General features: G+C 47.1%; 1 protein-coding gene across 1 annotated transcript; it reads right to left on the minus strand.

Moving 5' to 3' along the window:
- Positions 1-128: 128 nt before the first annotated feature.
- BHLHE40 (basic helix-loop-helix family member e40) lies at positions 129-7,300 on the minus strand. The gene is made up of 5 exons (XM_044452018.1): positions 6,816-7,300; positions 6,513-6,582; positions 5,923-6,030; positions 4,874-4,997; positions 129-3,342 (listed from the first exon to the last, which is right to left on the minus strand). The coding sequence occupies exons 1-5, from the start codon at positions 6,893-6,895 to the stop codon at positions 2,480-2,482; spliced, it is 1,245 nt and encodes a 414-aa protein (XP_044307953.1). The 5' UTR covers positions 6,896-7,300; the 3' UTR covers positions 129-2,479.
- Between the last annotated feature and the right edge of the window lie 4,151 nt (positions 7,301-11,451).

An 11,451-nucleotide genomic window follows, 5' to 3' on the forward strand; every position in this document is an offset into this window, starting at 1 on the left:
AGCAGGCTTCCACCCAAGAATTCCACCAGAACTTGCAATCTGCGTAGGTCTCTTCTCTGCTTTTGTATCTGTCAGCCCCAGATGTTATCATTCCAACCAACACGTCTCACAAACACTCAGAGAAGTAGTACCGTGCTCCACAGGAAAATAATTTTATTAAATTTTTTAAACAACTACTTAACATTTACTCTGATAAAAATATTTACAATATCCCCACCTTCAAGAAGGTTCCAAAAATATAAACACTCTACCTCTCCCTAGAGGGAGAACAAAACATTCTCCTCATTAAAAAGAAAAAGAGGAATACATTCAAATTTCCCACTTTCTGTGTACTCAAGTAGTTTTACAAATAATAGACTTCTGAAACATTTTATTTTACATATCCATACAATATATATTTATATGTACACATTCATATTTATAACAGATTTTACAAATAAAGGCAACAACTGTGTACAAAAAAGTATTTAAAACCAACAATAAATTTAATGTTCAAACACAATCTGCAATGGAGCATAGTGCATTCAGCAATTGGTGCAACCATGGAAAGAGACATCATAGGACAACTGATCAAGGAGTTCTTCAGAAGGAACTAAGGGACACCTTTCATGCGTGCTTTTTGTAGTTTTAAATAGCCATTCACCAGTGCAGAATGTGTTCAGTCTAGGGCAGACTTTTAGGCTATCTGGATGATGGCTTCTCATGCTTCCTAATTTGGTACTCTAGCACACCAGTGAGTTCAGGAAGCGTCCGAGGAAAAGGCAGTCACCTCTCCACCGACACAGCCCAGCAATGAGTATGGCAATCCAGTTGGGCAAACCACATGGCAGGAGCCTTGCAACCAACAGTCGTTGGACCTACCTGCAGGTTTACGAAGCATCAAACATATCTTGGTGTCCGCAATGAGGGTCATGGTCAACTCTGTTATTGCCTCATGGGGAAGAGACCTGCCAACACTGTGAGGGCATTGCTCAAACATTTCCCACGATCCTGAATGCACCTTCCAGGACCAGCCTTAGCAGGAGGTACCATAAAGATGTTTCATCAGGCAGATGCCAGAGGGGAATTTCTCCAGTCTCTAATGTCATTATTCGGCTTGTTTAAAAAGGGGAGAATGTTCTAGTCCAAACCTGAAATATTAATTAGATTGAGATTGCCCTTGTGACCCCCCTCCAATCCATAGCCACTGCCTCCTTCTTTGGAGCAGAAGTGCAACATACTGCACACCCAGCCTCTTTTGCCTGAATACCAGGAATGAAGCAGAGGGGTGGATTAGGGGTTGCCCCGAATTGCCGAACATTCATGGGCTGCAGGCAAGTGCTTGGCTTGCCAGCTGCTGCTGCTGGTTCAGTAAAAGCTATCTAAGTAAGGCCTTCAGTCTTGGTAACCGTAACATGTATTTTGAGTCAGCATTTTACATTGGCATTTGGCAGAAGAAAGCCACACACCCAACTGTGGACATGGAACTCCCTTGCATAGCAGACAACAGGTTTGGTTATCTTCAAAGAACGTAACAGGGGACAGAGTCAGCATGGATATTGCAGAATGCAACTTTGCTTGCAATAGAACAGGCCCCAGAAGAAAAGAGCTGGTGGCAAACCATTCCCATGACAAGGTGCCAATCCGATACCATTTTCTGCCAGACAGAACTGGGCTAGGCCCTAAACCGCTGACTGCGCCATTCTGCTTTCCTATGGACTGTTGCAGATTCCTGTTGTCTAGCAGTTTTGAGAAGCAATATCTAGTGTGAGAACCAGAGATTTATGGGTCATTCCTGCAGAATTGCCCTTTCCACAACCTTCCTTGCTTAGCAGCTCAAGCTACACAAAATTTCTGGGCAGTGCTTGAAAGAAAGTATATGTGCATTCAGCAGAAGTGTGACCAAAAAGCCATCTCAAAACCTCCCTGAATCACTGTGCTCTACCAGCCAGTGACTGCTACTAGCAGAATGAATAACAATGCTTCAATAACTCTCTCCCTCTCTGTACGTGTCTCAAATGCTGGCAGCAACAACATGGGGAAGCCATACCAATCCGCTCCAGCCCTTGCCTCCCTAGGCCATTACTTTGAAAAGTCCTCACCAGAAGTACCATGATTCTATATTCAGACCCTGACTCCACCTAACGTTTTAGTGCTCCTTCACAGCTTCAGAATATTATCCTAGCTGACTAAACCAGGTGGTGCTCCATAGATACCAAAAAGTAAAAAGCACGTCAAATCATTAAAAAAAAATTAGAAACAGCCACAACAACCCTCTTCTCTCTTTCACTACCTTAGGTGCATCTGTATGGTCTTTCCTAAATTTCCTGGACAGTCAAAACAAGGAAGGACGTCACTGCCCTACACATAAATGATTGATGATCTTCCCCAGTTCTACCTCTCTGCCTTAGTTCAGCCATTTTAGGGAGGAAAAAGCCCCTGAAATAATCTGAAACGCAACCAAAAAGAAAAAGAATCTCAAGAGGAAGCCATTCCATTTTTAGTCTTTGGTTTCCAAATTCAAAGGAGACATTTGCTTCAAAGCTTGAAACAGAGCGGTCGAGTCCATGGGTGAATGAGGCAGTGCTGGGGAAGGAAGTCGCTGAGGCATTAATAAAGGAGAGGAAATTTTATCTGGGCTCATTAACCCTGAGAGTGCTGCAGTGGAGCCTGGGAGGCTGGGATACAAGATGGGCACAGAGGACGGATACCAACACTTCTCCAGCATAGGCAGGTAAGCTGTTGCAGAAGGCGGAATCAAGTAGAAAGGCAGGCACAGAGGAGGCTGGTGAGGGTGAGGTCCCAAGAAGCTGACTGAAGAGGAGCCAAGCATGTCACTGCTAAAATGGTCTTCATCCTCTGACATTTCGATCCTGGGCCTTTTGGCCGGTGGGTCCTCATTCTCCTGTTTGATAGAGCTGATTCGCTCTTGGACAGTATACTTGAGCTCAGTGTCCTTCTTAAAATACTGTGGGTCAGATTTGGAGTCACTCTTTTCCAGTTCTCCCCCATATCCGCTGTCTGTGTCCGTATCACTCCCACTTTGCTCCCCACTGGAGTGAGCAAAAGTTCTCTGAATTACGGGCACACAATTTTTCCCGTGTGCCTCAGCAGCTTTGGTCAGAGAGCTGGACTTTTCCTTCAAGTCCATAAGTTTCGGGGCAGCATCTCCAGGTTTCCTGCTGGTTCCACTCTGCAGGACCTCAGAGGCCATTCTGTGCAGGTGGCTGATGAGCTGGGAAGATTTCAGCTCCTTAGCGCTTTCATGTTTGGCCACGTACTGCAGCACTTCTTTGGCACACATCTGGAAACCAGACCGAAACACCTCCTGGCTAGAATCAAGACTCCTTGTGGGCAGCTCATCTGAGGAAAGATCAGCAGGAGTTACAAGCTTAATTTATTAGCAAAGTTCAACCAAAAGGCAAGCCCACAATTATAAATAATCATACATCTCGAGCAGCACAATCCTGTGTATGCTTACTCAGAAGGAGTAAGTCCTGCTTGCAGTCTTGTGTCTTACTCCCAGAAAAATGTGCAGAGGGATGCAACTTAAAATTTTGTTTAAAAAAAAATGCTTTGGGACCAATATTTGAGGAAGAACTATTATTTTGGTTGGGTAACTCTTCGAGCCTGTGAAGGTAAAATTCAGGTTTTACAAATGTCGACAAGAAAACTTCTACTGTACTGAAATACTCCTCTAGTTTAACAGAAGCCTTTAAAACCAAACAAACACAAAATGAAGTTCTTATCATGCAGGACTCTGGTGCAGCTATGGAATGAAAACAGTCCTTTTCTAAGGTCCCATTCTAGGATTTGATGAAGTGCGTTGACTCCAGTGAAACTGAGAGCAAGTGCCTTTGAAATCAACTTCTCTGCAAAACAAATCTGCTCTACTAAGATTTGCATCCTGTTTGCCCCCTTGGAGCACTCTGTGCTATGGCTACGATGTCTAGAACAGTTCACAGTGTTGCCTGCCTATCTCCGAGGCTCTGCTTTGCTTCAGTATTCCTGGGGGCGACGTGCAGTGGCATAAAGAGATGTCCACGTAGTAGAGGTAGACTGTAACCGGGGACCCTAACAGTGATCATTCACACAATCAGCACTGACCACGACAGGAGACCCTCGTCATGCAGAAGTCACTGCCCAGAGATCCCACCCTCTGCAAAGTCACTCCATGCGACAAATGTACCCTGATGCACTGGCCGTAACTAGAATTGCTTATCGCGTGAATCACCACTATTATGTGAACGCCTCTTTACAGAGTTGCCACTTGCCACATCACTTTCTAAGCTAGAGGGATGGGACCAGTACTTGAGGGCAGAAGACAGCACTTGTCCAAGAAGCAGCAATCGCCAGGTAAGGGGCAGCGAAACTGCAGAAGATGCAGCAGCCAAAAGGAGTATTCTTAAAAGCAAGTTCTCTGCAGAGCTTTGCAGCAGGAGGGAGGAAAGTGTGTCTCGATCATTAAGAGCCCAGACGCTATTCCAGGCTTCTGGGCTGCTGGAACACCATGTTGGGAAAAGGCGCCCCTGCCAGAAGCCCTCCTCTTGACCTGAAGGTGATACAGGAGTTGGCAGCCCAGCTTTTAAAAACCTGATCAAGTTTCAAATAAAGAGCTAGTTTTGAATGAAAGGGACAGAGGATCAAAACGAAAGGGCATGGGCCAAGTTTTATATACCCTCCTCCTCCAAAAATGGTGTGAGAAGACTCAAAGATCTTGTGTCCTGAAGCAGTTCCACCCAAATCAACAGGACGACTCCAATGAATGTACAATGACAGAATGAGAATTTGGAAGTTGTTACTGGTTTGAAGAAAAGTGCCAGAAATGAGCAGTTGCTGGAGTTGTCGGGATTTTCTCCAACAATCAGGTTAACAGCATGACTGTGGTACTCACCAGCGTGTAAACCTTTCTGGAGAGCTATGATCTGCTGCTGCTGCTGCTCAATGAGGCTGGTTAGTGCTTTGACGTGCTTCAAGGTAAGTTCAAGAACCACAGCCTTTTCCAAGTGTCCTAATGTCTGAGGAGGAGTAAATGGTTGAGTTAGTCTCCACAGAAGGAACCGGAACCACAAGACTGACAATTGCCTAGACACGCTGCGGGGAAATGGGTGACAGAATCAACATGGATGAGAGCAAAGCTAACGATCATCCAGTGAAACCAATTTTTATTTCAACTGATATTACGCTCCAACAAACAAAAGTAAAAAACACACAGAGAGAGCAGCTGAAAAGGAAGGTGGCATGGAACATTTTAGCTCTGTTCTATTGATATTTTCAGCAAAAAGATAAGGTCTCAGTGTGTGTGAACATCTGCTTAACCTTGTTTTGTACATCTATGTAGCTATCCCTGATAACAGCTTGATCTTAAAACACAAGATTCCAGCAGAAGCTTTTCTTTAACCATGAGAAACAGGGGAACTCCTGGAGCTGAAGTGAGCAGGCAAAACTGATTTCCCAAACAAAATTTGAATTATTTTGGATGCTGCCCCTCACTTTTAAAACCCAGCTCCTGTATGACTATATTGCAGTGCTCACTGTCTTATAATGCATGAAGTACAGGTTGCACAGAGCTGCTTTCTACACTGATAGGAGCTTTTTGATAACTTAAAATCGTACCACAGATTCTGAAGAAACCCCATCACAGTATCGGAGGGGCACCAAACTAAAATCTAACTAGGCACACCAAAATAAATCTTCCTTTCATCCAGCTGCTTTTACGGTATCATCTACTCCAATCCAAAGATGAAAGTTCTTGAGAAATGTATCCCCTTGGCAATAAACTCAGCTACTGGCTCATATCCCCAGATGCAGTCCCCTCCAGTTTGAGCAGCAGTGCTCTAGAAAACCGCTAGGTGGCACCTTTACCTGCACCAAAAACCATTAAACCCAATACATTCCCCCCAAAGGAAGAACAGTTTGGACAGTGGCCAGATTTACACTTACTGTAAGTTTGAGATGTTCTGGTAAAAGATCTTTCAACTGGGCAATGCATTCATTAATCCTATCACGTCTTTTCTTCTCAATCAGCCTGTGGGGCAACTTATAGGTCTCCTGGAAGTCAAAAGGGGTGGGGGGGGGGGAACAATTGCATCACTCTGAATGAAAAGCAATTTCTAAGGGACTCTAAATTTAAAATACACACACAAGTATGCAGGCTAGAAGGGAACACAATCGAAATGTTTTCTCAAGTCAGTAGCAAAATTCTTGAAACTAAGCATATTATATGTATGCAAGCAGCTGCACTGTTTGGTTTAGATACTTAGGCTGGGACAAAATAAATTACTAATATGATACCTAAAATAATAATAAAAAAATCTTCTACAAACTTCTCCCTCCCCCAAAAAGTATCTATTCTCCAAATACAAATTATTAAGAGGAAAAACACTTCAAGAAGATCCCCAAATTACTTCATCCGTATTTCACAAAATTACTTCTTTATATTAGAATCTCAGGTGCGCCTTAAATTATCCTAAACGGGGCCCAAAGTATTCAGCCAAGGTGCAAAGAAAGATACAAGAATGCCTCATATTTACCTTACTATCATCGCCTCTTTTTAGCCCTCTTCTGGGCTTGTAAACTTGATACATGTGAGCAAAGTCCAACCTGTTGATTTTTTAAAAAGAAAGAAAAATAGGATGCAAGGTATTATTTAGGATCACCTAATTAGATCACAACCTTTCCCCCCGTCCCTGGAGTCCGGCAGACCGAAGATGCCACCCCAGAGAAGATTCTGTGCACCTTCTCCAGACCCAGGCTTGGCCGGAGCAGAGGCTGGAAAGATGTCGCGAAAGCCGGCGCAAAACCTGCCCGGGCATCCTGCGGGCGCGACCGCTTACCCGGGCATTTCGGGGCTCTCCAGCGCAGCCAGCTTGCCCAGGCAAGGCGGCGGAGGCTGAGCACTGGGGATCCTCTCCATGGAGCAGGGGCTTCCTCCTCGCGCTCTCCTGGCCCGAGCCGAGGTCTTTCCCGAGGCGAGGCGAGGCGAGGCGAGGCGAGGCTGGCTGGCTGGCTGGGACACCCCTCCCTCTCGATGCGAAGGGAGTCGGGATCTCCTCCCCTCCCCCGCCCTGGAGCTGGAGCCCGGCGCGTCGCTGGTCCAGAAGGAGAAAGGCGAGGAGGAGGAGGAAGAGGAGGAGAGGCGCTTGGGAGGGCGACGGTCCCCCGAGCGCTCGGGAGAGTCAGGCAGCAGTCGGTTAGCGGCGGCGGCGGCTGCTCATGTCCTTCTGCGCTGCAGCACCGGCAGCTGGCTGTCAAAGGGGCGAGCCGGAGCTGAGGAGTAATTGGAAGGCTGCAGGCTGGGTTAAATGTGAGCGAGTGGGTGGACTGGAGCGACGTGTTCTACCCTGTGACTCCAGGCACGTCTGGCTGCTACCGGAGGGAGGGAGGGAGGGAGGGGAGGGACCGACCGACCGACCGACCTGCTCCCCCCCGCCTTCCCTCCCATCACATGAGCCTCACGTGTTGGACAACGCTCCAGCCTCTTTCCCCACCCTCGCCGCGGCTGGCCACGCACGGAAGCAGGCGAAGCAGCCGCGGCGCGGCCGCCGCTGTCAAAACGTGATGGGACGATCCGGCCCGCCCGCCCGCTCGGCCGGCCCCGGCCCCGGCCCCCTCCGGCCTGGCGCCTCTCCTGCGTGCGTGCAAGCCGGCGCGCAGGGAGGAGGCAGGCGGCGGGGAAGCCAGGCTCGGCGTTCACGTGGGGCGCGGAGCGGCTTGGCGCCCTTCCCGCCGAGCGACGCGCTGCACGGGCTCGAGCCCGGTGTGCGAGCAGGCGGCCCTCTGCCCTGGAGCCTAGCCACTCCTCAGTCCCGAGCGCTGCCGGAGGCGCCTGGCCGAAGACACTTTGGACATGCTCGAAGGCACTTGCCCGTGCTTCACGAGGCCTGCTCCCTCCCCCCTCCCCTCCCCGCGCACACGGCTGAGCGGCGTCTGCCGCCTCAGCCCTATCGGAGAGCGAGCCCTGGTGAGCCCCGGCAGAGATCGCGAAGCCCTGTCCCGGCTCTCCGCTTTCTTCCTCGCTCTACTTAGGGCCGCAAAGTGAAACTCCCGCAAGTAAGAAACACCCGAGCTCTGAGAAAAGCAGCGTTTCGGTTCTTTGGAAAAGAACTGGCTAGGCAGTTGCGCCCTTTCATATGGAAACTCTGCCGCCCTGCTCCCCACCCCCCGCCATCTCAAACATGTGTGAAGGGCACGCCGCGCTCTGCCCAGGCTCAAGATTGCTTCATCTGTCCCAGGGCTGAGTCTTGGCTTGGCGTGGCAAGAATTTTCCAGGGTTGTGGTGTGACTCAGATCTTGAGAAAAAGGTACTCCCGTTGTTTTCTGTGAGCCTGTGTGGTCTCCAAGACGATGTGTGACCCACCCAGGGTGCACGCACATAACAGTATGTGTAAGTTAGGAAAAACTTCGTTAGGGGAAAATAGCAGTATCAGAAGGACACACTGGGAAAATAGAGGGAAAGTTAAGCATTCTTTCCCAGTGCCACAGTTCTGATCTGAATTCGAGTACTCCACATTTCACAAAAATTTAAACAGACAGGAGTTCAGAGGATGCATCTAGTTTGGCCCTGAATGGCCAAGTTAGAGCAGCCCTTGAACTGTCCATTTTGTTTAATGGTTTCTAGAACATTGACCTGTTAAAGATTTTGATAAAGGCAATAAAATGTTCCATCTCATTGGTAAAATGGGAGAAAAATAATCTTTGGCATATGTTCCCCTGCTCCACCACACATAATTAAGCAATATAGGAGTCTGCTTATAGGATTCCAGGATGGCACTTTCTTTTGGTTGGCCACTGTGGAGAATTGCTTTCTCTCTGCAGAGTTCCTTCTTCACAGAGTTAGGTGTTACTTTCAATTTAGAAGAAACATCTCACCATGCTTCTGAGCATTCCAAGGGATCATATATTTTGATGATGGTTCAGCTAGTTTTATAAAGGTGAGCCACTTCTGCCCTTTCAGGAAAGAGCACATTACTCCCTGCTCAAAGAGGAATGTATTGCACTGATAGTGCACTCCTATAACATGTCTAACTCAACATTAAGAAAACTAAGATCATGGCATCCAGTCCTCTCACTTCCTGGGAAACAGGTGGGGAAGAAATGGAGGTAGTGACAGATTTTATTTTCCTGGGCTCCAAGATCACCGCAGACAGGGACTGCAGCCAAGAAATTAAAAGATGCCTGCTCCTGGGGAGGAAAGCGATGGCAAATCTAGACAGCATAGTAAAAAACAGAGACATCACCTTGCCAACAAAAGTGCGTATAGTCAAGGCTATGGTTTTCCCAGTTGCAATGTATGGCTGCGAGAGTTGGACCATAAGGAAGGCTGAGCGCCGAAGAATTGAGGCCTTTGAATTGTGGTGCTGGAGGAGACTCCTGCGAGTCCCTTGGACTGCAAGGTGATCAAACCGGTCAGTCCTAGAGGAGATCAACCCTGACTGCTCTTTAGAAGGCCAGTTCCTGAAGATGAAACTCAAATACTTTGGCCTCCTAATGAGAAGGAAGGACTCCCTGGAGAAGAGCCTAATGCTGGGAACAATAGATGGCAAAAGAAGAAGGAGATGGCAGAGAATGAGGTGGCTGGATGGAGTCACTGAAGCAGTCAGTGTGAGCTGAAGTGGACTCCATGGGATGGTGGAGGACAGGAAGACCTGGAGAAATGTTGTCCATGGGGTTGCGGTGGGTCGGACACAACTTCGCAACTAACAACAACAACAGCAGCAGCAGCAGCAACACACATCTGCTCAGAAGCATGCCCCGTTAAATTCATTGGGATTTACTCTCACATAAATAAGTACAGGATTGCAACTTTGCTTACTGTATTTATAGACCATCTTTCAGCCATAATGGTTCCCAAGCGGTTTACACTAAATCTAGTTATAAAGCAGTTCATAATTAAGTCAATTGCACTTCACATCTGACAAAAATAATTTAATGGCCCTTCTAAGCTAAGAGGGGAAAACCACTGCAAATGAGCTAAGCACAGCAGTTATGCCATAAAAACGAACCTGGGAGCAGAATGAAAGGTAATTTCTCTAAGAGAAAAAAAATGCACAAATGCATTTTTTAATGTTGCTCAGACAGAAGCCTATTAACAGTTCCTTGTTAAGTGCTCCTGTCCTGGACCTGCTGCTGACCACCCACCACAATAGTCTGGGAATAAGAATTTATTTAATTTAAAATGCTAAAATATTTTCATGTTGCCTTTAGGGTAAGCCCTCCCACACGCAGGCAGTGGCTTATTAAAAAGCACAACCTTAAAATGCCATAATTTCAATAAAATAATACATTATAATCCAACATCAGGCCAATATCATACTGTAAGGAACCAAGAATAATGCTCTGAAACAATGTCAAGCAGCAACAAGCCTCAGAAACTTAAGTTTGGACTTCCATATGGGGTGAACTGAGTAACAGCAATAGAAGCAGGAGAGGCATCTGCATCAGGACCACACTGAGAACAAAAGAATTCCCTCTCCTCACTCCCAGGGTCCCAGTTCTAATCCCGCCCCCCACAAGTGCTACTTAACAAACAAAAACAACATGCAATTGCTAATTATGGGTTTAAAGTTGCTTGGCCCTATTTTATTTAGTGCCTGTTTGTTATCGATATGTATGTGTCACCCAGTAACAACTTTCTTTGTCAAGCTGCTTACATATGTTTGGATATCCACAGCATTCTAAGTGAAGAGCACATAAACAAAAAATGGTAAGGCTTGGCAATGCCACTGTCTAGCTGTAGTTCTGTGAGTAAGGATTTTTTAGTGTAAAAATACAGGGGGGCGGGGGAGGGTCTCCTGTCAAGAAATGAAGATGATAATATGGATACTACTCAGTGGAGTGCTGTTTGCATTATTTAACGTGTGTGTGTGTGTGTGTGTGTGTGTGTGTGTGTGTGTGTGTGTGTGTGTTAAGTAGAGGATTATTACAGTCTGGGTGAGCAACAAGCCAAGTTCAAAGATTTAGCTGCACCTGACTTGTGACGCATGTTTAACTTATTATTCATACTGAACAGAGTAATACTGGGTGGAGGCAAAGGCTGTCATAAAAGGGCAGGGTAAAAAAGCCTCCTTCTCGGCATGTTTCCTTTGAAAACTCCTACAAGCAGCAAGCCCAGGAAATGGCTGGGACCCACTAACTGGCAAGCTCTTCACCACCCACTGAAAGAGGCTGGGTGGCAGCAGAGAAGTTGGCAGCGAACCAGCAGGAACAGAGGCGGGACAGCTGCATCTGTTCTCTGTCTGTCTGGCTCCCGTTAAACGAGAAAGGAGAGGAGTGTGCGCTCTGCCTTAAACTGCTAGCTGAGAGCTTCAAAATGCCCGGCCTCGAGCTTAATGCACCAGTGGTCCTTGCATTGGGTGTAATCAGCTGTGCGGAGGCAAGGATAGCTCTTTAACAAAAATCCAAGGGACCCTTGGTGCATCAGACCTGACATCAGGTAGCAGTCGTCCCGGGACAGGCGAGTGGGGTGGGAGT

This window comes from Varanus komodoensis, unplaced genomic scaffold (genome assembly GCF_004798865.1).
Source record: "Varanus komodoensis strain SLA01 unplaced genomic scaffold, ASM479886v1 scaffold6_4, whole genome shotgun sequence".
Lineage (NCBI taxonomy): Eukaryota > Metazoa > Chordata > Lepidosauria > Squamata > Varanidae > Varanus > Varanus komodoensis.

Coding starts and splice junctions, on each gene's coding strand:
- BHLHE40 (XM_044452018.1), bottom strand. CDS start 6,895: ATGGAGAGGATCCCCAGTGCTCAGCCTCCGCCGCCTTGCCTGGGCAAG. Junction 6,583..6,815: donor GAGAGCCCCGAAATGCCCGG/GTAAGCGGTCGC, acceptor AAAAATCAACAG/GTTGGACTTTGCTCACATGT. Junction 4,998..5,922: donor CAGAACATCTCAAACTTACA/GTAAGTGTAAAT, acceptor ACTCCTCCTCAG/ACATTAGGACACTTGGAAAA.